The sequence below is a fragment of the Astatotilapia calliptera genome, chromosome 10 (assembly GCF_900246225.1).
Source record: "Astatotilapia calliptera chromosome 10, fAstCal1.2, whole genome shotgun sequence".
Taxonomy (NCBI): domain Eukaryota; kingdom Metazoa; phylum Chordata; class Actinopteri; order Cichliformes; family Cichlidae; genus Astatotilapia; species Astatotilapia calliptera.
This window is the reverse complement of record NC_039311.1, coordinates 32,277,342-32,304,768: the sequence shown is the minus strand read 5'-3', so window position 1 is coordinate 32,304,768 and position 27,427 is coordinate 32,277,342. Positions and strand designations below refer to the sequence as shown.

The following is a 27,427-nucleotide window of genomic DNA, read 5'->3' as shown; positions in this document are numbered from 1 at the left end:
CTATCCAGCCCCACGCACGGGGCGATCCGTGATAATTTGCTAACCATACTTGCCACGTTAATGTGGTCATGGTGTTAATGTAATTTTAACGCTGAGATTAACGCTTAGAGCTCTACTCATTTCATTTCATTCATCCTTCTCAACTAACGGCTCTGCAGACACCCATCTACACATCTAACTGGTAAATTTCAGTTGCTGCATCATGCAAACCACTTTGCAACCCACCCTTGATTCTCCCTTCATGCTGTGTCCAACAGAGAGGTGTTTAGCTTCTCCAGCATTTGTTAGGATCTTTGTAAATAATTAGAAACTATTTTTTTCCCAATCATTTTACTTTCATCAGCCTTCAGAGTCTCTTTCAAATCCAAAGATAAGCATTTTAAATTCTGGTGGAAATGATTTTGAGGAAAGCTACCAGGTACCAGCTTACAAAACAGTAAACTGACCCTTAAAACCATCATTCAGTTATTTTTTAGCTGTTTACGTGTGTCAGGAAAAAAAGGAAGAAAAAATGATTTAATCGTTAAACAAACAATTTTATCATCTCGTGAATTCTTAGGCTGAGCTCCATCAGATGGACTTTCCCAGGATGAGGATGCTCATGAAGAAGACCATGATGAAGAAGAGCCACATGAAGAAGCGATCCATGACCTTGGCGACCTTCCTCCACTCGCCGATGCGCAGCTGTGCTGCTCGCTGGTCCTGGTAGGAGTTGGCAATGTACTCAACATTCTTGCCCAGTTCCTGGTGTTGGCATAAACACTTCACCAAGATCTCCCTCCTGTTCCCCCCATCTCCACCTCCTCCCTCAACACCTACGCCTTTCTTTTCCTCTTCGTGCTCACCGCAGTTTGATTCCTCCCCTCGCACTACAGCAGCTCCTTTCTCCTGTGAGTGGTCAATGGTCACAAACAGATCCTCTTTCCAGTCTGTCTGGTTGGTTACTTCCTGCCCCATCTTCAGAGGCTCCACCTCCACCTTTCCTCCCCACGCCTTCCCATTGACATCCCAATTTGCTCCTTTGGTGCTGCCGCCATTGGCTGATGGGCTGTCAGACCCCTCCTGTGATAAAGGTTCTTTCCTGGCGCCACCGAGGCAGTTCTCACCCACCTCGTACACGAAGCAGATGCGGGCGAGGTACTTGAGGATGAAGCGCTCGGCCCATTCAGGCACGGGACGAGCCTCCCCGCCACAGTGGTGGATGTTCATGATGAAGATGGTGAGCGCTGTTGATGCAGTGACCATGGTCATGGTGGCAATGTAGTACTTTCCTATAGAAATAAGACACCGAAAAGTCAGGTAGAGGTTGGTGACCCTTATTTGCTGTCCCTATAACTCCAAATCAAGCTTTAGTCTTAGTTGCAGTAAAAGCATACAGCTGGTGAATATAGGACACTCTGATTAACCCTGTGAAGTCTAAAGTGGGTGTGACTACAGACAGCGGCAGACGAGCAAACATTCCTCTTATACTTCTTTATTTACTGCAGAGGCACTTGGGTAGTTGCTGCATTGCTGCATTGAAGTCTCTGAAAATTGAAAGCTGAAAATCACAGTTAGAGTAAGATCCAAGCTGCTTTGCAACCCACCTCCATCCAAGCTCCACCTATCATTTTGATTGGGTCTGTATCTGAATCCTCTTTGTCAGTGGTCCTCTTGTCATTGATGCCAAGGCTCAGTGACTCAATGAGAGCTGCAAGCTGGAGGTTTTGAAAGGTCCTCAAATCCATCGACAACAACTGTGCCCCAGCAATCACTGAGATGTGCTACTTTTATCCAAATTACATACTTTAAAGGCATCTACAAAAGACTTCTGAAGTCAGTGAAGGTCATGTCTGACTGTAAACAATCAATGAACACAATAGTGTAAATTAGACTTTATAAACTGGTCAGCATCAGGTGTTGTTGGGCAATCACCAGTATTTTCTGCTAATAGATTTAATAAAAACAGCTCCACCTTCTCCAGCTTCGATTTTAGACAGAGATCAGCGCGACGGTAAGCAAGAACATCCCTCAGAGAGATGTCCAGTAACCATTCGGAGACCTCAGAGTGATTTTCCGTTTCCTGTTGATTGACTCTTTGGTGACTCCTAAATCCCATTTAGTCTTCCCTTTAACCTGAACCTCATTGTAGGAGCCATTTTCATGTTTTGTGTATTATCTTATGTGTGGGACTAGTTTTCACTTTTTGTGTTTGTAAATGATTGGATTTAAGGTAGGAACATTTAATTAGGGTCAGGTTTAATTGGTTGAAGGGACCAAACAGTTTGTGACTGCTGGGATTTATTTTGGATATTAAGATGAACTGTGGAACAGCAAGTTCAAGCAATGATGAGCAATAAATGCTTAATCTAAACAACGCTGGAGCTATTGGAGTTTCTCCATACCACAAGTTTTCAGTCATATTAGTGACATCATGTCAACCCCGCCCATCAAACACCTCAGTGGCTTCAAACATAGGCTTAGCCTCTGCACTCTTTCTGCAGGGAAGCTCTGCTTGCCTAACACATTGGCATAACAGGAAAATCTCTTTGGATTACTCCGAGGATACACTCTAGGGACATCCCTAAGGCTGAAATGTGTCTGTCTGAGGTATCCTAAGGCACCCTCAAATATTAGTAACTTGTCAGATACAGTGTAGCCATGTAACATTTGCAGGAGGGATGATGAATATAAACATTACAATAATTCTGATTCATCATGAATGTTTTTTTTAAATACATAGATGTAAATAAAAGTCAGAGGCTGTTCTCACCTATCAGCGGGACGCTCTCAGAGGGTGGCATGCTCTCAGCTACGAGCAGCTGAAACACGGTGAGGGCCAGCAGCACTGTGACACCCAGAGAAACCTTTTCACCTGAATCCGCTGGCAGGTAAAAGCCCAGCGGAGCCAGAAAGGAGATCATCATGCAGGGAATGAGGAGGTTGAAGATGTAGAAGGAGGCCCGCCTCTTCAGGTGGAGGGAAAAGGTAATGTCTGGGTATGGCTCTGAGCAGCAGCCATACAAGATGACATTTTTCTTGGCTGGCATTCCCAGAACCTGGTTAGAGAAAATTTTGGGTTCGTCAAAACATTCATTAAGGATGTGCTAAACACATGACACCATTACTGACCTCCCACTCCACATTGGGGACAAAGTCTTTCAAGTCGGCGCTGTCCAGGGCATTGATCAAATCCATCTGGTTTCCGTTGTGAGTCCAGGAGCCAAAGGTTAGGTCACACTGCTGCAAATCGAAGGGGAAGAAGGCCACATCAACAGAGCAGGAGCTTTTGGTGATGGCTGGCTGGTCCCACATGACTTGGCCATCATTACGAAGAACAACATTGGTCTCCATGGAGCTGGAAAACTCATCATCTGCACTATGATAGAAACAAGGAAGGAGTTTGAAAACATCAATAAATATCCTGAAGATCAGCCAGCAGGATGATACACCTACCTGTTATACAGAACAATATCGGGTCTCCAAACGTAGCTGCTGGGTATGCGGATGGTGTCAAGGCCATCATAGTCCTCCTTCTTCCATGTGAGAAAGGCATCCATCCATACCTGGCGGACCCACAGGTAGGTAGTCAGGATCTGGTTCCGCTCATCCTGGTGAAAATCCATGAAAACGGCAAGGTCACACCAGTACCTGCCTGACTAGATACAGCATAAAGAGCTGGATAGGCATTCAGGGTTTGATTACCATGTCAATGATCTGGGAGAGAGTGACCTGTAATGTGACATTGATGATGTAGTCGGTGTCCTCCACCGGCCGCAGAGCATTGGTGTAGTTGGTAAATAAGTCTTTCATCAGTTTCTGAGCGAAGCGCCCATGAGCAGCCCGGCAAACTGAGGATCAGAAAACAGATGACAAGCATAGTGCCGGGTCAGGCAGACCTCAAAGTCATTACCTGCAATCGCAACAGATCAACTGATGCACAACTGTTGTGCATTTACAGGCTGCTTTGCAACCCACCTCTACCTGCTGTGGCAGTCGCTCAGTGAAACTGGTCACAAAGAGGGTGCTGCACCAAAACCTTCCTTGCAATAGCATTGGTTCTAGCAGGTCAATGCAATTATCCATAGTTTGCATGGAAGATGCTGAGATGTGCCTAATTATTAGCTAGGTGCTAGCAAAAGCTATAGTGTGACATCAGATATAAACACAGAACATTTGCCCTCAGAGTAAAAGTTGTGCCTCACCTTTGCAGCCAACATGTTTCAGAACATGAGACACACTTTTACTCTGAAGACAGATGTTCTCTCTTTCACTTTTCACAGCTGCTGAATGTTTGCAGGCAAGTTCCTCCATAAAAACTACTGGTACCTGGTACTGGTTAAATGTGATCACTTTCAAGGACCAAATACTTCAGGCTAATGGAGTGTGAAGCGTATGTACACTTTTTTTTTTTTTTTTTTGCCTGTCCCGTTTGGCTCTTTTGCCATCAGAATTGTTGTCTAAAGGCAAAGAAAGATGCCCAACGGATTTACTTTACCAAACTGACCATCCCAGCCTTGCCGTAATGGTCCATTTGATTCACCTTTTATTGTTTATTTTATTTTCACTTACTGAATACGGGACAGACTGGACTGGGGGAAAGAAGGGGAGAAAGAAAGAGGGAAAGAGAAACAGCTGAGAAGAGGGACGGGGGAGAAGGGCAAAAGACAAAAACCAACAGAACGGGCAGAGAAAAAAAAATGCATATATCAATCACCTGGATCACCTGCTGAGAAAGAAAAAAGAAAACAAGCAGAAGAGAACAAGAGTAATAGAATAAACAACATCACAATGATATATGGGAATATGACAGTAAATACTAAATGTTAAACATTATTGTGCAGCACATAAGATCAACAGAACACAGTGTGCTTTGAGGTAGGAGCCAAAAAGGGTGTAGTTTGTGGGTGTGATCACCCGTGTGTACACCTGTGAGCATGGACGCGCTTGTTTTTTAAAAGGTTCCTTCATGTAATGATCTGCTAGAGGGTGTGGGGGGGCCACAGCCCCGTCCTCCAGGGCATGAAGCAGGTATGGAGGAGATCAAAACTCCAGACATCCAGAGGCCCCCAGAACACAAGTATATACGCTTTTTAAATGATGGCGATAAATGTATTTGATATTTTTGTTTAAAGGAGAAGAAACTGCTTTCCTGGATTTATTAAAAAGACGGCGCATCATGTCAATTTGTTAGTTAAAGGTCTGCCTGTCCATGCTTTAGGAACGATGTGACCACATTCTAATCAGCTGAAGTGAATCCTGTGCTGATGTAAACAGAAAAGAAAAACGGAAGTGATTTTATTTGGCCCAAATGTATGTGAAGGTTCTCAGTCATCCAGGTCATCGTAGTCAAAGGAGCTTGCAAAGAAAAGCGTCTGGACTTCTTTAAGTTGCTTGAAGACGTTTCACCTCTCATCCGAGAAGCTTCTTCAGTTCTAAGGTCAAATGGTGGAGAGTCCAATTTGGCCCAAATCCATTTCCTGACCCTCCAGATGTTGATTTCACTGTTTGATCTCTCATTTGAAGAATTCAATCACAAATCTTGGAGTAAAAATTGATTCTTGATGGCCACGTGAATGGGGCGGTAAAATCAGCATTCTACCACCTCAGATGTCTATCGAAGATCAAGCCCTTTCTCTCCAAACGTAACTTAGAAGCTGTAATTCATGCTTTTATTACTTCACTCCTGGATTACTGTAATTCCCTTTTAATAGGGGCTGGGCACTTTGTCACGCTTACAATTCGTGCAAAAATGAAATTCGACCGCATCACTCCGGTTTTGGCCTTTCAACATTGGCTTCGAATCAAATTTAGGATCCATTTTAAAGTTCTTTTATTGGTTTTTAAATCTTTAAATGCTTTGGCACCTGTTTATTTGTCCGATTTGTTGAAGCCTTACGTTCCAACTCGTTCCCTCCAGTCAGCTGAGCAACTGCTGCTTTCAGTCCCTAAGTCACGGCTGAGACTCAGACCGGGCGTTCTCTGCTGTGGCCCCGTTGCTTTGCAACAATCTTCCTCTTCATATTAGACAGACTACATCAGTGCCGGTTTTTAAGTCGAGATTAAAAACCTATTTTTATTCTCTGGCTTTTAACTCTTTATTGATTTAATTGCTTTGTTCAGTTCTTATATTATTACTATTTATAGATGTATTGTTCAACACTTGGTCTACCAGGTGTGTTTTTTAAAGTGCTATATAAATAAACGATGATGACGTAAAAAGGATCAAGAAGTCAAGGTGTATAATCGTTCACTCTTCACGCTGTGGTGCACATCTTTAGAATATTTTGCACATGAAACTTTAAGTGTTGTCAAGTCTTATGTAATTTCTCTGTTGCTTTTCTCTGCATTGATCTGCTGCTGGATCCTTTCTACAGAAATGCTCAACGCTACATACCATAACACACACATGCAAACCACATTTCCCAGTTCAATTAACCCAGTAATCACCTCAGCGTTTAATCAGCGAGGGTCTCCAGAGCAGCAGCAGGTTGATAACTGCTCTAATATCCTGTTTACAGTTAATGATGGTGACAGCAGTGCTGAAGGCAAACGATGACTCTGTTTATGAGTCTGTCCAATAGATTTTTCACATAATAAAAACTGGAACAAACAACAAAGGATGAAATTATTGAGTCGTACTTACAAACAACAACAAACAAGCTTTATTTGTCACATACACAATTCTATATAGTACAACATGAGTGATGTGCTTGTGTCCGAGCTGCAGACGTGGCCGTCATTCCAGGGCTTGGTTTGTTTGTTTTTTTAGCATGGGCGGTCTGGTCAGGACCCTTACTGGATACTCTGAATCAAACTTGCAACTCCCACTCCAAAGGTGTGTGGTCTTACCATTAGTTTTTACAGTGTAAAAAGCAACTCAAGTTTCAAATGTATTTTTTCACGAGCATAAAATACATTCACAAACTGTGCATATTCACCTTTCACACACCATATTTCTTTCCTGAATGTGTTTTCACTCTGCAACAAGATCACACTGTAAATATCTGATGAGAATGATAATCCATCTACTCTCCTATCCCAGCCTGGGTCACAGGGGCAGTAGTCTCAGCTTGTGCCTGACCCTCTGTCACCTCAGCCACCCTCTCATGCTCTTCTATGGAAGTCCTGATGTGTTCTCGGGATAAGGGAGGAATCCTGGTTGGATGCCTGAACTCGCTCAGCTGCTTCCTCTTAATGTCGAGGGCAGCAGCTTTACTTGGAGCCCTTCACCCTCTCTAATAATAACAATAATAGTGGCCCATGAATCATTTCTGTAGGAATAATAAAATGGTGTCTGAGGGGGAGAATAAATATTTCATGTTCTCCAAAGTTGTTATCAGGTCAGACATCGTGGCTGGCAGTGCTGATGATTCATGTGAACTCTCAGCCAGACAGCAGCAGATAAACAGCACAGACCTCACTGTTGGCTGCAGAGTGACGCTCACTGAGAAAATCACCTCGCAACCACAACATGCTGTCGCTTTCTGCCTGACACCTCGCAGATTATTGGCTTTATGTAATAAAAAGATTACACTTTATTACAGACCTACAGTCTGTATAAGAGGGAAAATAGAAATGACTTCTTTTGTTTCACAGACTGTAGAGAAACTGTTCGATTCAAATTCAGTAAATTAAAATCTACATAACAACAAAATCCAGACCTAATAGTCTGCTTTTTACGTGATGTTCATTTAAAGATGGCGCAATTCAGAAACCTTTACGGATAAAATAAAGTAAAATAAAAACTCAGATGCTAAACCTTCACCCACTCTGAACACTCGATAACAAGGACAACACACATGCTTTGCACAAAAAAGGAGACACACGAGACTCCGTTTTTGGTTTAACGACCTTCACTTAACAGGAAATAATACATTACTGCAATATGACTGTAGAGACACAGCGAGGGGGGTCAGAGTGTTCACATCGTCTGTACTAAAATGGAAATGTGGACGTGAAGCTCTGGATCTGTGCAACAGAAGAAAACGGGATTGGGTGTCGTTTCGAGGAACACATGGAGATGGTCCAGTTCTGCTTCAGCTCTGTTTCTGTGTTTAAGGCTGATTCACAGCTGATGTTTTTGTCTGCAAACAAACCCACTGATGGAGAAAAGGTTAAGGTTCTGTTCTTGACCAAATGTGCTACAAAGACAAGGTTAGAAGGAAATACCTGCAGGTAAAGCCCCAAATTAGTGACAATCTTCAGTTTAAATGGAGCAAATTTATAGAAATAGCTTATCTTTACTTAAAAAAGATCCATAAATTAACTGAGTGGTTTGTAAAGTTTTTGATAGTTTGGCATAAAAAACAAACAACATTTTACCTTTTGATTTAAATTAACTCATCTTTTCAGCAGTGCTTATAAGTAGATATACGTACTTTTTACTAAGTTACTGTGTTTTTAGTAAAAATCGGAATTCACACTAATAAAAATATTTAAGCTTGGTATTCCAGATTGTGCATTTTAATGGTATTTTTACCCAAACAGCAATAAATGTTCGGCCCAGATGTGACCCATGACTGGAGTTTCCTTTGAGCCACATTAACATGACTTTCACTCAGGACGAGTTCCAGTGTCCTTAACTTACCACTGGTCTGCTGTACACGCACCAAATGTCAGCATGGACCACATCTGAACCACACAACATTTACAGCACAGAACATGCCAGAAGTGAGTGTGAAATTTTTGTCATGCGTTTCATTTCAAAGTATTTTCATTTTTCCCTGATTGCCAACATTTGGGAGCACAACTTAATAAAAACCAGACTTCTTGCCCACTACTTTTGCACGACTTCCAATTACTTACAACCTGCTGGTTGGCTTTTTCTCTGTATGTATTATCGTAGGGTCTACCTTACAATGTAAAGCACCTTGAGGTGTCTGTTGTTGTGATTTGGAGCTGTATAAATAAAACTGAAAATTGAAATTGAATTGTTCTTGTGTTATCTGCTTTCACTTTGTTTGTATCTTACTATATACATTTTATATCTGCACAGTTAGTGTGGAGCAGCCACAACTTTATTGTACATGTACAATGGCAATAAAGGTCTATTCTATTCTATTCTATTCTATCCTACTGTGAGAGTTAGAGTTGGGGATTATGCAGGGACAAGGACAGGACACAAACTTAATGCTTCAGCAAGCTGAGGAAATGTATCTGCAATAAAAACACCCTTCATGTCTCTAGTTTCAACACCTTACGCCAGGCGAAATATCCAAACAACTATGGGCCAGAAATCCATTAGATCTGACAGCGTATAAACCAACTGATGACAAATGAAAGTGAAACGCAGCATAAAGGTGCTGAGGACGGGGTAGAGTCTGTAAGAATATACACGTGGATCACAACAGCATGAGAATATCCTTATTTGGTGCTTTGATGATAATGGAGGATAGTCCAGTTGAACATGTTGCTTAACATTTTTCCATAAGGTGTTAAACATACGTATCACAGACTGTACCTCTTTAATAAGTACTTGAACCTCCTCATTAATGACTAACAGAAAAACACTTGAAGACCCTGATGGGCCCAAAATCTCCTGGATCTGGATGCAGATCCAGTCTTTACCGATAAACTTTGTGATCTGTTGTGATCAGTATGGAATGGACAGTGTTGGGGAGTAACAGAATACACGTACCGGCGTTACGTATTTAAAATGCAAAATATGAGTAACTGTATTCTGTTACAGTTACTTTGCTGAAATAAATGGATTACACGGCCGTATTTTCCTGTTTCATATGTTCGGCTATGCCGTCTCTATTTTTGGTGATTCCACGCCGGGGGAAACCCAAACACGCATCAAGAGGCTCTAATGTCTGTGTCTCAATCTCGCGGCTCATGTCACCTCTACTTACGGCTGCATAATGACGTGAAGAAATATTTTTTAAAAGTGTTATTCAAAAAATGATTTAATATGAAGGCAACAGGCAGAGTGTTACAGGCATAGCATGTATGAAGCATGTAAATATAATAATAACCACTGACGAGCCCAGCTGTAAGTAAGCTGTTAAGACTCGACTGTACGCTGTGTTCGTGTTTTCCTCTGAAACAATAAGCTCCGTTGGAGCAGCCTTACCTAATGTCCACCCTACTGTTACTCATTTATATTAAGATTTAAAAATCTAGTTGGTGTTGGTAACCTTCAGTAATAGTAATAAATCACAGCAATATTTCTACGAACATTATTGCTAAGGATTGTCTTATTGCATTGGAGTCACACTGGGTTAAATATGTACACTTGGGTTTTAAGGGGTATTTATTATTTTCTTCTTTTTTTTGGGTTGTATGGAAGCCCCAAACACAATTTCATTGTTCTTGACAATGACAATAAATAAATACTAAATACTAAATAGTACATTCAGTTGTAAAAAGCATGATAATATATTAAGTAATCCAAAGTATTCAGAATACGTTACTCTCATTGAGTAACGTAACAGAATACGATACAAAATACATTTTGGGGCATGTAATCTGTAATCTGTAGTGGAATACAGGAACGGACCAAATTTCATTCATTCTTTACACATCAGTCTTCATTGACCGATCCTAGCAATGCCTGTTTATTGTTTACTAGCAACTAGCACTTACTATCTAACTTCATAAGAAACAAAAAGAAGCAGTAAATGTGGGAAGTTCACCATCTGGAGACAGTTCACTGCATGGGCCAGTGACTCTTCATCAGTTTGTTTCCTGTCCCTACAAACCAACAGATGTTTGACCAACTGTGATTTCAGTGTGTGCATCAACATTACGATTGTTTTTTCCTGTCAGATAATTGTCTGGATGATCTTCAGCAGATCGAATCAAAACGGCCTAACATACAAACAGGACGTCAGCAGCTGTTGGCTGGATCTTTGTGAAATGTTGTGCAACTGTTTGCCGCAGAGGGCAGCTGATTTTGATGATGCCTTGACTTTTTTCATCTTCAGTTCAAAGTATGTCCATTGTGTCTAGTGCTGGTAAACAAATATCTGCATATTAGCATGCTCATATAAACATTGTTTTACCACGATGTCATATGATGTGAGCATGTCCTGTCCAGCACTTTGGTCCATCATCAACTTTTAACCTCACTGTTCACTGAATTGAGGACCTGAAGGAAAACTTCTCAGTTCTGCTCTCCTGATTCATGATCCCACTGATGTATGCAACCATGCTAACCAAACAAACTGCCATGGAGCAAAGGGGGTTTTCAACAGTTTGTCATTTATCTCGATAAGGATGGCAGTATGCCTTTAATAACCTCATTAGGTGGGTTTATTGATAGTTTGCTTCACACATTCATTAATTTTCTCCTGTATATGTTTTGCAGTTCCTGAGTGTTCCCAGACCAAATAGGATTATCTCTTCAGTGTGGTCTGAGGAAAATACTAATCTCCAAATGCTTCTCCAGTCACCAAAAGCAAACAAATACTCAGACATAAGTACATATGTGCAACAACATTGTTAGCCACTCTAACAGCTGTGCACACGAACAAAAATGAGAAATACTGGCGGCGGTCAGTGCCGCCCTCTGCCTCCTCGTAGATGCACCTGTGCTATCGTCTTAAACATCCTAGATTACATTTATTGTGTTCACAAGATTTTCAGAAAAGTTCAAACTCATCTGAAATTTTTTGTACATGTATCTGTGGTGTGAATTTCAAGAAACTGCGTCACCACTTTCTCAAGTTATCACAGTCACAAACCCGGGTGTCCACGCCGCCCGCCAGCGCAGCACGCTGACACAAATCCCCCATCAGTGATCCGATTCTGATCAACACTACCAAAGCTAAACGAAATCATCACACTAACATCTGTGTTAGCTAGGCAGTGCTTCATTTTTGGAAAATGTAAAATCAGTAGGTTGAAGTGATTTTTGAAGTTTTTTAAAGACAATAATTTAAGACAAATAAAAAAAAAAACAAGGCGCAAAACACTGCAACAAAGTCTCCTTAAAAACAGCCTGATTTAACAAACAAATCCTTCAGCCAGTGGAAGTTCTGCAGATGGATCAGAACACCAAACTGCCCCACCTGAAATCAAAGACTGGTCTTAGTGAGTGACTGATAAAAACTAAAATATCTAAATCTATCTAATCATCATTCATGGTCTCCAGAGGAAACCTCCCTGACTGCCGTCATCAGGGCAATTTTTATTTTTTTAGGGTTTTTTGTTGTTACTTCTTTAATGACTTCGACAATTGGTTCAATACAGACGTTTCAGTGCAAATGTTTACCTTTGCTGACATTTGATTCTGTCAATACACTCGGAGTCACAAAAACAGGTTTTTGGCAAAAAAACGAGTTTTTGTTTTTGGGGGGATTTTTTTGCTCTTATCTGGACATTCTCCAGCTTGGTTTTCATGTTACAACGGAGACCTACCACAAACTTCCACAAGCAATTATTGCTGCGAAGGAAGCATATTGCGATCATGAGACCCGTTACAGCATGCAGACAAATTAACACCTCTCATGATGAAAAAGAAATGATGAAGAAGCTCAGATTTGTTATGTGACGGCTGTGTGCAGGCAGGAACAGGACCCAAAGTGCAGACAGACAGACGTGAACTTAAAAAAAAACAAAAACAGCTTTAATGCTGAACTCAAAGTAAACAAACTTCCAAAATACAAAGAATAAACGCAGGCAGGCAGAACACAGCACGAATGAGGGTAGATAAGGGCGATCGCGACACAGACCAAAGAGAACACACAGGGGGAGCAATCAGGGAACGAGAGACAGGAGGGAAACACAGCTGGGACAAATCAGGGCTGACGACACAAAGGAAGCAAAACCAGACCCATTAACATGAGACACGGACTTTCAAAGTAAAACAGGAAACATAACACAGACACGCGGATTTGACAAAGGGATACAGCTGACAGGGGAGACAGAGCAACCAGAGAACACAGAGACACAAACCACAAGACAGTTTGTATATGACGGAGAATCGCCTTTTGCCAAAAGGATCCATTTCCAAAATGGTATCCACTTGATTTTTAGGAGGTAGGTAGGGGAATGAAGGAAACGATGTTTTTGCTAAACTTCGTATTTGCAGATATCTAAACATATGTGAGGTTGGTATATTGTAATATCTCATCAGAACATCAAAGGTGTTAAAAGTTTCTCCTGAAAGTAAATTGTAAAAAAAACTTCAAACCATTATTGTGCCAAATTTGGAATGCTTTCTCTGAAACGGATGGCAAAAAAGGGTTAAAAGCAACAATGAAAAAATTACTAACCTGTTGCAAACAGAAGCACCTTCTGAATTGAAGCCATATTCTAACAGATGTTCCTACAACTGGATTTGTTATTTTCTGTTTTTGATTTCGAGCTACGGATGAGGTTAGGAGGGGAAGTGGATTAGACATCAGTTCCATTTTTACCCAAGCCTCACCCTCGCTGTTCTCATAAACATATTTCCAGTGCAATAATTTGGTGATATTAGCCGCCCAGTAGTGGCAACCCTAGCCCACCAGCCTCTTTTGGTACTTTTGGTAAGTGTCAAAATTATGAATCCGCACCTCCATCATTGTGCGGGTTATATTTATTCCCGAATATTTAAACGTTTCTTTTTCTAATTTAAAGGGGAAGGCAGAGAGATCTTGCTCTATGTTATTAATAGGGAACAGTGGGCTTTTCGATTAGTTACATTTGTATCCAGATATGCGTCCAAAGTGATCTAATACCTTGAGCAGTTTAGCGACTGATGCAGTTGGATTAGATTTATACAGCAATAAGTCATCTGCACACAATTATACTTTGTGCATTGTCCCACCCCTAGAGATTCTGGCAACCTGATTGTCCTCCCTAAGAGCCATAGCTAAAGGTTCGATTACTAAGTTGAAAAGATAGGAAGATAAACTACAGCCTTGCCTGCAGCCTCTACTAAGCTGAAAATTAGCTATTTTTATACTTGTATTACAGAAATATAATTAGATTTTACACACTCTGGCCTTGATCCAACCCATGCAAATTACATTAGTGCAACAAAAATGCTTAATCGGAATAGAAAGCCATTTATTAATGTGGAAATCCTTCCCATGATTATTTTAAGTTCATTTAAAGAGGGTTTTTTTTAGTGTTCAAAAAAGTCTAGAGTCTGGTTACCATAAAATGTTAATGGTTTTAAATGAACTTCCACTCCATCCTATCTTTACCAGGGTTGCAGGGACCTATCCCAGATGTGATAGGGTGAGAGTCAGAGTACTGCACAGTAGTGATGGGATTTCCGGCTCTCTTTAGAGAACCGGCTCTTCAGGTTGTTTTGTTGCTTTATTGATTTATTATTAACAATAATATACAATTATGCACAAAAAGAATTACTAATGTAAAAAAAAGTGGTTTTATTTATATATGTTTATATATAAATATATGCGGTGGTCCCTAGAGACAAGACACGTACAAACTCCAAAACACATTTCTAGCATGAACTGAACTTCCAAAGCAGAGCTACTAGATCACTTAAATTACACAATTGAAAGCATGTGTGTATTGTTTGTGTATTTATACACAGGCACTCATATATATATTCAAATAATTTAAAAAAAAGTTCATTTACCTGTTATTACCACACACCAAATCCGGTCGTTGGTACTTGCTGGCTTATGTAGCCACGAGGTAACAAAAGCTCAACACTGCCCCCTAGCATCGTGGAGCACCTCCGTTGTCTTTTGTTTTGGAGTTTTTACATGATTTGAAGTTTGTATGTGCTTTGTCTGTAGCGGCCACCGTAAATATACTTTTATTTATTCACTCCATATAAAATGTAATAAATAAATAATATAATACAAAAACCAACTATTCACATTTCAACTTTTAACTATTTTAATTTTCAGCTTTTTCCTTTTAAACTAATTTAAAGTGAAACAACACAAAACACTGCAAACCACAACACAATTAAATATAAATTATAATATGAAAACAAAAAGAAGATGCACATTCTCTGTCATATGGACCTGCATGAATAAACTTTCTGAATCCTTTATCATCTGCAACCGAAAATAGTTGTGGATGATTACTATACCTTTCTAATGTGATGTTGTTGTCCCTGCCTCTCTTTCTCTCTCTCCCTCCCTAACTACTGCCCCTCCCCCCTCTGCCCAGCGCAAAGCACAAGACTCACGTGCGGAGTGAAGCGGGAAAAAGTGCGAGAGAGAGAGAGAAAAAAAATCCACAGCTCGCGTCGTTCACGTCAAAGATTCGGCTCTAAGAGCCGTTTCGTTCGCGACCGACACATCACTAGTGCACAGGTCACCAGACAGCTTTAATCCTCCATCCACTGATGCTTATCACTGAACATCCTGCCTGCCAGTACTGCACAGCGTCGGGATTTTCTTCAGAAGACGTTCCAACGTCTCTGTTTGAATGTATATATAGAGAAAGGGCCCAGAGTGATGGCTCTAAACACAAACCTGTACTATTGAAATGGTTGATGATGCATTTTGTGACCTTAAAGTCATCATTTGGTTTCTTTAATGTGAGGTTTTACATGAGTTACTATATTAGTGTAGTATTATTACTGCACAAATCACATGAGCACAGATGCAGGACATTGACACTGTGAACACATAATTTGCTCAAAGATAATAAAGTATTCGGATTCTTTGCTCATGGTCTAATCTAATAATAAAAAATAAAAAAATCCATCATATGACTTTTTCAAAGTCAGCAGACTTCACCGACAGCATAGTTAACTTTGCTTTGCAGCATCAGTACTTCTACATCTTAATGCGCAATTTTTATAATTAATTATCCCATTAAATTGCAACTGTTTTACTTTTTCCTCCATTTCTTTCATTTACATGATGATATAATATAAATTTCTTATAATAAACATTACCAAAGTCTTAAATAATGAGGTCATGTCCAATAATCCCTGTGAGCTAGAAGCTCTCAACACTCAGTTTCAGGCACGTTTTCGACTCTTGGCTCTGTGTGATGTCACTGTGAGTGAACATCCTTAATCTGAAAAATTCTAAATCTGTCATTTTTGCATATTTAATGCAGCAAAGGCCCACATTTTAATTCAAACTACTTCCTTTTCTCAACCTAACCGATTAGTTTTAGTCCCTAAATAAGTGATTAAGAATCAACTAGCTAACCGGTCGTCACGGCAAAGCTACAAGAGCGTCTCTCAGCATGGGCCCGAAAAAAGTTCTGTCAGCCGAGGAAGGAGACGATATTAAGAAGTCGCTGGAGTTTATGACAGAGGAGATTTCTACTGTCAAACTGCAGCAGAAAGCCATCCTGGACCTGGTCGAGGAAGTTAAGGCTCTCCGCATCCAGAACGCCGAGAAGGATCGGCGGCTGGCGTACCTGGAGAACAGAGTGGCGGATTTGGAGCAGTACACCCGGATGAACGATGTTATCATCACGGGGCTTCGCATCAAACCCCGGTCATACGCCCGGGCGGTCGCCACTGACAATGTAGGAGGGCCAGGAGAGGAAGATGTCAACTCCACGGAGCATCAAGTGGTTACCTTTCTACGGTCCAAAGGTGTGGAAGTGGATTATAACAACATTGAGGCTTGCCACCCTCTACCCCGAAAAAATGACAGTAACAAACCAGCCATCATTGTGAGATTTGCAAACAGAAAACAGAAAACAGCACTGTTAAAACAAGGAAAGAAACTGAAAGGATCCGATGTCTTCATGAACGAACATCTGATAAAAAGAAATGCGGACATTGCCAGGAAAGCACGTTACTTGAAGAAACAGGGAAAAATTCAAAGTACATGGACCACCAACTGCAAAGTATTCATTAAACTCAATGGAACACCGGAACAAGCCAAAGTGTTGGTCATCAGAAATATGGAAGAGCTGGACAAATACTGAGGTCAACTTACTCTGGAGGTATGAATACACATGTGACGTGACACACAACACAACACATGGCACAGTCCAAAAGAACTTCATCTGCATCCGGCAACAATATCAACATGACTCATTGGAATTCTCTTTATGATAATCTGGAACTGAGAACATTTCGATACACAGACCATAATGTTCTAGACTTAGAAAAGTATAGACCCGGAAAATAATTTCTACTACAACATCAGCTGTAACTGCTGCTACTTCACTGATGAACAGTTTAAGCACACCATCAACACGGAAAATAAATTATCAATAATCCATTTTAATAGCAGAAGTCTGTATGCCAACTTCAACAATATAAAGGAATATCTAAATGAGTTGACAAATCCATTTGGAATTATTGCCATTTCTGAAACATGGATCAATGCGGAGAAAGGAACGGACTTTGGACTGGAGGGATATGAAGTGAATTTTGTAAATAGAAGGAACAAGAGTGGAGGGGGAGTAGCTGTGTATGTGGATAAAAACCTAAACTACAAGGTGGTAGAAAGTATGACAACTGTAATTGATAATTTACTAGAATGTATAACAATTGAAATTTATAAGGAAAAAGAAAAAAATGTAATAATTAGCTGTATATATAGAACACCTGGCTCTAGTATTCAAGTATTTAATGACTTCATAGAGGAAATATTCTCTAAAACAAATCAAAAAGTTATGTTTATCTGTGGTGATTTTAATATTGACCTGTTGAATCCAAAAAAGCATAAAATGACTGACGAATTCCTAAACACTATGTACAGTTTGAGTTTACATCCAATTACACCACATTGTGCCACCTTACTTGACAATATTTTCACTAACAATATGGAAAACAACATTGTGAGCGGAATATTAATTAATGACATCAGTGATCACCTACCAGTTTTTGCAGTTTATGACACTAATTATAAGAAAAATCAGCATGAAGAACAACTGAGATACAGACGTGTAAGGACAGAAGAAACTATGACTGCATTTAAGAACGATCTATTAAATCAGGACTGGGACAAGGTGTACAAAGAAGCTGATATTGATATTGCATATGGCATATTTTTAAGAATATTCATGGAGTTGTACGATAAAAACTGTCCAACAATAAAATACAACAGAAAGCACAAATATTCAGATAGACCATGGCTCACTAAGGGTTTACAAAATGCATGTAAAAAGAAAAATACACTCTATAGGGAATACCTAAAACAAAGAACAAAAGAAGCTGAAAATAAATATAAAAAATACAAAAATAAGTTGACCAATATTATACGTGTATGTAGAAAGGAGTATTATAGTAAAATATTGAACAACAATAAACATAATATGAAAGGAATATGGGATGTTTTAAACGGTATCATTAAAAATAATTCTGGACAACAAAGTTATCCACAATACTTTATCGATAATGGCAATATTATGGAAAACACTGCTGATAAGGTCAACAGCTTTAATCATTATTTTGTAAATATTGGACCAAAACTGGCAGAACAAATTCCTGAGTCACTGCCATCAGTAGACTGTAGTGAAAACCTGATTGATAGGAACCCTAACTCAATGTTCCTCACATCAGTGGAGGAAAAAGAAATAATTGACATTGTACACATGTGTAAATATAAAACATCTACTGATTGTAATGATATTGACATGAAAATCGTCAAGAAGGTCATTGAAGGAATTGTAGGACCTCTAACATATATTTGCAACTTATCATTTCAGACGGGAAAAGTGCCAAACAAAATGAAAATAGCTAAAGTTGTGCCGCTGTATAAAACCGGGGATAGACGCCACTTCACAAATTACAGGCCTGTTTCTTTACTACCACAATTCTCCAAAATCCTAGAAAACTTGTTTAATAAACGATTAGACAAATTCTTAGATAAATATAAATTACTCTCTGACAGTCAATATGGATTCAGATCAAAAAGATCAACATCTCTGGCATTAATCGAATCAATTGAGGAGATTACGAATGCTATAGATCAGAAACAGTATGCAGCTGGAGTATCTGTGGATCTCAAGAAAGCATTCGACACAATCAATCATGACATATTAATTAATAAACTGGAATGGTACGGGATCAGGGGGGTTGTACTGCACTGGTGAAAAATTATTTAAGTGACTGGAAACAATTTGTGAAGCTGGGTGTCCATTCCTCATCATGCTTGGACATTGCTTGTGGTGTTCCACAAGGCTCTGTACTGGGTCCAAAATTATTTATTATTTATATAAATGATATTTGTAAGGCATCTGATATATTAAAATTAGTATTATTTGCAGATGACACAAATATTTTTTGTTCTGGGGGGAAAATAAGGAGCTGCTGGATACAATTACTTCAGAAATGTGCAAAACTGAAAAATGGTTTAACAGGAACAAACTATCGCTAAATCTAAGTAAAACTAAAATTATCTTATTTGGGAATTCCCTTAGAAATGCACAAGTGCAGATTCATGTAGATGGTGTGGAAATTGAAAGAGTACTTGAACATAAGTTTCTTGGTGTGATTATAGATGATAAATTAAACTGGAAGTCTCATATAAATCATATACATAACAAAATTTCAAGAAGTGTCTCAATCTTGAGTAAAGTAAAACACATTCTGGACCACAAATCACTCCACATTCTCTATTGTTCCCTGATTGCACCGTATTTGAATTACTGTGCAGAGGTTTGGGGCAATACTTACAAATGTTCGCTATCATCAATCTTTATATTACAAAAAAGGGCCATAAGGATAATTCATAAAACTGGTTACAGAGATCATACAAATCCACTATTCTTAAAATCCAAAATTATAAAATTCACAGATCTGGTTCATTTTCTCACAGCACAAATTATACATAAAGCAATAAATAACCTGCTTCCTGACAATATTCTAAAAATGTTTTCTAAAAGGGAACGGGGATACAATTTGAGGGGGGAATTAAATTTAAAACATCCTCGTATCCGTACAACATTAAAAAGTTTTTGCATCTCTGTGTGTGGAGTGAAGCTGTGGAACAGACTAAGTAAAGATATGAAGCAAAGTCCAAGCACGGCGCAGTTTAAAAAGCGGTTTAAGGATATGGTTTTTACAGGGTACAGGGAAAAGGTAGAGATTTGATAGGGTGTTCTTGTCTAATATTTTCATGTGTGTGCGCATGCACGGGTTTGTTGGTATGGGTATATATATATATATATATAATTGTAGGTTGTGTATCCTTGAGGTGTTAATGGGGTTATTGAAAATGTGTATATGTGCGTATGTGTGTATATACGTATGTATGGATAGATAGAAACATATATGTGTATATATTTAAAAAATAATAATAAATTACACATAACATATAATGTAATTGCAAGGAGGTATTTCTGTAGTCTATTGATACTAGATAGTGGAAAAGGGGTGGGATTAAATAAGCTTATGCTTCTTCCTGCTCCTTTTTGAACATAGACGTTATTTGGAGTTGTGGTTGCTCGTTTTCCTTTTGTTTGCTTTGTTCATTTGTCTCTTTTAATTCTACTTTTTTAATACTTTTTCAACATGTTCAAAATAAAGATTCAATCAATCAAAGATACAAAAGTACCAGTGGTGTCCTGAAAAACCTGCAGTCTCCCACAGCTCCAGCTCCATAATTTATTCTCGTGGTAGCTTTACATGATTCAAAGTTTAAAACAATCCATGATAATCTTATATGGGCCTGAGAGCAAGGCCCCCAGGTTTGTCTGAAATAAGCTGTTTTAGTTTCTCCCCATTTAAGGCAATCCTTGCTTTAAGCCAGCTTTCTTTTGATTGGCTGCCCCTCATAAAAGAATCTTAAATAACAGGTGGGCGGGGCTTCTATTATCACTACCAGAGCTGTGCGCCTGATCTGATCATATAAGGATATTCTGCCCTTATGACATGACAGAGCACAGTGAGGAGAAAGCAGTGTGAAGCTGAGTGTTCAGAGCAGCGTGAGGGTCACAGGGGTTACCGCCCATACGCTGATGTCATTATTAGTAAGGCTGAGCAGAATATACAGCATACAACACAAAGCAGAACATGCACAAGACGCACGGTGTGAACGAGTCTGTCTGGTCTGTTAGTTCCAGAAAACTTCTTCATATTTTGTTTGTAAAACATTTTTACATTTTAAGGTCCAATTTTCAATCCAAACAATGTTTTGGTCTCAGAGCTTCTCTTCTGCTCTCACACTGATGTCTCAGAGAATGAAACGAATCATAGAAGCAAATGTTCACTGTTTAATGAACAAAGACACAGATGGTTATTAATAAAGCCTGGGAGGTCATGCTTACAGGGTGTAGGGCTTTAAATATCAGTCATTTTAAAGGAATATTCCAAAACTTAAAGCTTTTGTTTATCATATTATTTTTATATTTTAGGGCACTTTCAGTGTGCCTCTTTGAATCCAATATGATGGGCATATATAAAGTATTTTTGGACACTTTGGGAATGAAACAGTGAACTAATCATAGATAGAAATGGAGGAGAATGGAGCGTGTTCAGAGGTTCAGCAGCAGCACAGAGATCAATATCATTAATCCTCAGCTATATCACCGTTCACATACAACACTAAACACTGTTTAAAAAAGCTCACACTTTCCCCACTTTAAGAAAACATACAGTAAAACCCTGAAATATCAACATCAGTAACAATAATGAGAAAAACACTCACTGTGTTCATGGTTCTGCACTTTAAAAATACCTGAAGTGAAGCTGAAAAGGGGTTTTACCTGGCAGGATGAGGAGAAGCACGAGAGGCGCAATTGATCCACTGCAGAGGAACTTCATCTCGTTCTGATAACTGTTATTGACCCGGCAAAAACAGTCTATTAGTAACAGTGCAAACACACATCAGAGTCCGACCACAGAGCAGGGAGGAGGAACCTCACTGAGACAGAGAGAGAGAGGGAGAGAGGGCTGATGATGCAGGTCAGTGTGTTTGCTGTAGTGCGGTGGTCCCTGTATGGGGGCTCAACAGTGTCACAACAACTTCTGATTCCTGCTAACCATGTTGGCTAAAAATCCTCCTTAAGGTGCTATGATGACATTTTTGTTAACATGTTACAAAACCTTCAAACATCAGATTAACAATTTGTAGCTCTTAAATATAATTTTGCACTTTTACTGATGTTACAGTTACACTTTGTATTGTTGGGTTAACCAACAACATTCTCAGAATGTCTCGTGCAGTTTACTGATTCATTTATTTATCTTTCTCTGCTGTTTTTTCCCTTTAACATCATTTTTTAAACTGTTTTCATTTTAAGGTGGCAGAGGTTTGGTTTTATTCAAACTATAAAACAGACATCCAGGTGAAAGAAAACTAAATGGTGTCAACCAAAATGACAAATTCCATCCTTCCAAACAATAATCCACAAGCCAGCGATCAGTGCCACACGAAGCGACGTCCAGGATGAGCAGGATGGAGGAGCTCAGTGCATCGATCACATCTCCAGCTTGTCTGACAGTTTGTCCTAAATGTGCGGTTACATTTAAAAACTCATCACAACTTTAATATTTCAAGAACCTCAAAATCTGCTGTGTGGCGTGTGAAACCCACTTTGTTGGCCCACATGTGTATTTGGTGTGACTCGTGTGGAGAGCCGACTGAAAAAATAAAGTCTGAGAAGTGATGTGATGACATCAGGAGGAGATTAGCGGATTAGCAGGAATTAAATTGGCAGACAGAGACGTGGTGATGAAGTCAGAGGTTAAAGTCTGTTCTTTGGAACAGAAGTAAGGAAAAAAGCAGCATATTGTCCAGTTTGGTTTTCTCTTTGTTTACCAGTGACTCAGTGGAAGTTTAAAACAATGATGTCAGTTTCTACAGAAACATCTACAATCTTCCAGTTTGTGCTCCACTGAAATGATCACAGACGATCGTTCATGTGAGCCCCAGAAAGGTTAGTGCTCTGATCTTTGGTAGTTTGTATTTCATTTCATGAAATGTAAGAGGGTTCATTATAAAACAGCTGAATACAGCAGCTGATCTAAAACCTGAAACATTTCACATTTAGTTTTACTAAAGAAGCTGCAGATCAGGAGTGTGTCTGACATGTTCAGTTTTCATACTCCAGCAGTAGGTTTTAAAAAGCACTGCAGAGATCTCCCAGCTGGCTTTGCTCAGCGTTTTTGTCTTCTCAAGCTGCTTTTGTTGAGTGAACTCAAAAGCATCTGAAGGTTAATTGAGCTGGGACGCTGCTGACAGCTAATTCTTATAACTCCTCCTGGAAAATAAAAGTAAAAGCCTTTCAGGTGGGCCGAGGGCCAAAGCCGGCCTGAACCGGCCAACAGAAACCAGTTATGGAGCCAAACTTTAACAATGCGCACTGATACTGGGAGCAGGTGTTACCAGACCAGTGTGATGGAAGGCTCAGGTGTCCCTCCACACAGTCTGATGTGCCAAAGTCCAACTCACACCTGAGCTCACAGAAATGATCTTTTTTTCTTTTTATCAGTTACAGTTTTCATTTAAATCAGTGAAAACAGGGTCAACAAATCAATTTAAAACCTTAATACCTCAAAGCTCATAAATGTGAATAAAGATGTGAATTTATACATTTTCCTCCTGTGCTTTACAGCTGGTATAAATCCTCATGTTATGGATTAATGGGCAGCACGGTGGTTAGCACTGTTGCTGCACAGCAAGAAGGTCCTGACCATCAGGCCGGGGTCTTTCTCTGTGGAGTTTGCATGTTCTCCACGTGTTTGCGTGGGTTCTCAACATTGAAAATAATGATTTGGACATAAAGGTGAATTTATTTATTTATGTAGTTTATTTTTCCCATATTCAGCATATACTGACTGAAGTGCACCATCTTGTGGTGCAGCTTGGTATTACATGTCAGTAGAGTTCAGATAAGATAAGATAAGATAAGATAAGACAGTGGTGCCCAAACTTTTTATGCTACCCCCCCCCCCCCCCCCTTTATTTTAACAAGAAAAATGTTCGCCCCCACCCCCACGCGCGCACGCACGCACAAACACATCCTCCAACCACACGCGCCCATATTTTGCTCCATTGCGGTTTATTTCACAGCTCAAACATTTAGTGAACAGTTAAGCAAATACAAGTAACCTGCTATAAATTACAGGTAGTAAGAAAATAAACTCTTTTACGCTGCGTCCGCACACACGGGTATTTTTGAACACGCAGCTGTTTCGTCCACGTAAACGGCGTTTCGAAACGGAGATTATTTAAAACTCCTTTTTTGCGTTTATGTGTGGACGAGGAATACAGAGTTCGTCACGCAACGTCAAAGGTATGTTTTTTCACGTCACGCTGTGGCCACGTTATTGTTTACATGAGAGGAATAACAGAATGGCAGATAGAGACGAAATGCTGTTAATCTGACTGTCTGCAGGTTTTACACGCAGTTACTGTCCCTCTGTTTACAAAGGCAGAGGCGTCACGCTGTGATTATTTTACTGTTGTTTGTTTGTTTCCTTGCACTGCTGTAACTGGAGCCTCGTCATCTCGTCTCTCTACATCCTGGACTGTCTGTAGCGGAGATGACAATAAAGTTTACTTTGACTTCGGCAGCGAGCACGCGCACCGAGGGCTCTCGCGCTCACTCGTGTACAGAATTTCGAAAAAACATCGGTGCAAATTATAAGTCTGTATCATGATGTCTGCTGTTTTCGTGTTTGTTGTTTTGTTTTTATTTTGTTTTATTTTGCGGGTTGGTTATAAGACGCTGCTCCAGCCGGTCAGAGACTCCCCGCCGCCCCGCCCTCTCCTCCCTGCGCCGCAAACAGCAGGCGCACCCCGCAAACGGAGGGCGCCCTTACTCCCAGCAAATGGGCGATAGAAAACCGATCGGTGCCTGTACCATTCCCAGTATGCGCTGGCTGATGTCGGGGCAGCATGAGTACGAGCATTTTTTATTTTTTTGTGCCGATGCCCGTGATGCCGCCCCGGGCAACCGCCCGTGTCGCCCGTATCTAAAACCGCTACTGCTTTACTGTATAAAGAGCAAACATCTCCAACATGTCAGGAGCAGTTAGTCATTACAACAAGTGTTTGTGAACTAAAGATCAAGAATGTGGGATCCTGTTTGTCCGTGATCTAAACAGCCCAACGCTGCTCCCGAAGACGGGGAAACTGATCCTGCAGGGAGACCTCCCTCTGCACCTGTGCAGGTGAAACCAAAGGGCAGATTTGCTTCATCATATTTTCTAGTCTTTGTCTTAGAATGAAGTTGGTTTGGAAACATGTTCAGCGATGCTTCATCTCCTGCTTTGCGTTTGTGTGGGAGCCCCGTGCTGGCAGTGTCCAAGTCTTGTTTTTATTTTATTTTTTCCCCTTTCATACCGCGACCCCCCGCAATGGCTCTGCGCCCCCCCTAGGGGGCGGGCCCCACACTTTGGGAAGGTCAGAGATAAGATAAATCAAATTTTATTTGTCTCACACACACAACCATACACAGTATGACATGGGGGTGAAATGCTTGTAGCTGTACAATGCCCGACCATTAAATGACAGAAGAAAAGTTTTACAATATTTACAATTTACAGGTTACTACAAAATTTACAAATTAACTTCTGAATTTACAGTAAAGAATGTGCAAATAGCAGAAGAGATTATAAAGATTATAAAGATTATAAATTATAGGATTATAGGAAATGTGTGGTGATGTGTGGGAGAGTCCTACACCTGGTTCAGGGCCCGAATAGCCTGGGGGAAGAAGCTCCTCCTCATTCTCTCTGTTTTGGCCTTAAGGGAGCGAGACCTAGATGACCTTTATTAGTCCCACAGGTGGGACATTTGTTTCCTTACAGCAAAAGTGCAAAGTTATGTAGCAGAAATTAGAAAACACTGGAATGCAATAAAATAAAATACTATATAGAATAAAATGGAATACAAATGCTATAACTGAGTAAGAACATACTAAAGTACAACTTTGTCAGAAAAAGAATTTCACATATAGCAGTCTTATTGCACATGTGTGGGTTGATTTTCATGATTTTATAGATTTTTATGATTTTATTTCAACACAATGTAAAAATGTTCTGGATATAAAATGAAAACTGTAGTTTCCTTATTTGGAGTTGTGGCTGCTCGTTTTCCTTTTGTTTTGCTTTGTTCATTTGTCTCTTTGAATTCTATGTTTTTCAACATGTTCAAAATAAAGATTCAATCAATAAAAAACTAGTTTCCTCAGATTCTTTTGGCAGCTTTGCTTTGGAAAGTTTAAAACTATTTTTAAATGTGGAAGTTTTGCGGGGGTGAGATGAAGACGGATGATCTGCTGTGTCAGTCCCCAAAGGGAGCAGTCGAAAGACAAAGAATAATATTGATTTCTATTATCGATAGCTTCACATTTATATTCCCGTCTTTCTCTATCAACAAAATAAAAACTACTGCTGCACAGCAGCTGTAAATATTCTCTGATTTTTATACTTTTCTCACCATCTTGTTTGCTAAGATTTCAACTGTTGTTCTAAAGTCGCTCATTTGGGGAAATAAATATGAAAAGTTTTTCTTTCTTTCGTCCTTTATACAGTTTCAGGGTTTTTTTGTTTGTTTGTTTGTTTGTTTGTTTGTTTGTTTGTTTTACCTTCGGTGGAGTCACTGCTTATTGAAGTGAGAATAAATTCAGATTTGGTTTCTATAAATTCAAACACATCCACACATCTGGTTTGTCTTTGTTGCTCCACTCCACAAACAACATGCTGACACTGAAACGTGTGCAGCAGCTTTAATGAAACAAGTCCCGAGCCTAATGTGACCTGCACGGTCTGCTGTGACATGAACACAGAGGAAGGAACATCTGAAGCTCATCTGAGAGCTTTTGTGTCTCCGTTTATTAACATCCGCTGGATTTGAAGATAATGAGGGCAAAGAAGGCGGTCGTGTCAGTCTAACATCCAGCAGAGGGCATCAGCGAGTTTCAGGTGATTTGAGCAGGGAGCGTAAACTTCTAAATTAAACCCTTTTTGGTGTAATTGACAACCGGCAACCTTGTAATCGGAAGGTTGCCGGTTCGAGCCCCGGCTTGGACAGTCTCGGTCGTTGTGTCCTTGGGCAAGACACTTCACCCGTTGCCTACTGGTGGTGGTCAGAGGGCCCGGTGGCGCCAGTGTCCGGCAGCCTCGCCTCTGTCAGTGCGCCCCAGGGTGGCTGTGGCTACATTGTAGCTGCCATCACCAGTGTGTGAATGTGTGTGTGAATGGGTGGATGACAGGTTGTGTAAAGCGCTTTGGGGTCCTTAGGGACTAGAAAAGCGCTATACAAATACAGGCCATTACCATTTACCATTCATTTACAAAAAGAAGCATAAATATTGGGTGGTGGGTTTTCAGGGATGAAGGAAACTGCTCGTGCTTGAGTTCTGTTAATTCTTAATTTATTACAACTGTTTCCGTAGTTGTTTAACTTTGTAGAAGATTATGAAACTCACAAAAGTTTGCAGCAAACAGGAGACTGTCACTTTGGCCACCAAGCAGGAGCAGCCCAGCGCGGCTACAACAGGTCAGCTCTGCTAGGACCGACACAAAAGCCGTTTCCGACCACGCTGAGGTGCTTAATTATCATGATTCATCATTTTAGGGGGAAAAAATCCCACAAAAAAGTGTTTTGCTCAGTTACAAAAAGAATAAAACAACAACAAAAAGCAAAGAAGAGAA

At 40.0% G+C, this 27,427-nt stretch overlaps 1 protein-coding gene across 1 annotated transcript; it reads right to left on the bottom strand.

Moving 5' to 3' along the window:
• Positions 1-68: 68 nt before the first annotated feature.
• On the bottom strand, positions 69-21,672 carry LOC113030119 (neuronal acetylcholine receptor subunit alpha-10-like). Its single transcript, XM_026181266.1, has 6 exons — positions 21,529-21,672; positions 3,685-3,830; positions 3,436-3,590; positions 3,112-3,358; positions 2,753-3,038; positions 69-1,271 (listed from the first exon to the last, which is right to left on the bottom strand). The coding sequence occupies exons 1-6, from the start codon at positions 21,584-21,586 to the stop codon at positions 571-573; spliced, it is 1,593 nt and encodes a 530-aa protein (XP_026037051.1). The 5' UTR covers positions 21,587-21,672; the 3' UTR covers positions 69-570.
• Between the last annotated feature and the right edge of the window lie 5,755 nt (positions 21,673-27,427).

What these genes read in the sequence shown, in the direction of transcription:
- LOC113030119 (XM_026181266.1), bottom strand. Translation starts at nt 21,586, where the DNA reads ATGAAGTTCCTCTGCAGTGGATCAATTGCGCCTCTCGTGCTTCTCCTC. An exon ending in TCTCCCAGATCATTGACATG is followed by an intron (nt 3,591 to 3,684) that starts GTAATCAAACCC and finishes GATTTTCACCAG; the next exon opens with GATGAGCGGAACCAGATCCT. An exon ending in TGAGAGCGTCCCGCTGATAG is followed by an intron (nt 1,272 to 2,752) that starts GTGAGAACAGCC and finishes TTATTTCTATAG; the next exon opens with GAAAGTACTACATTGCCACC.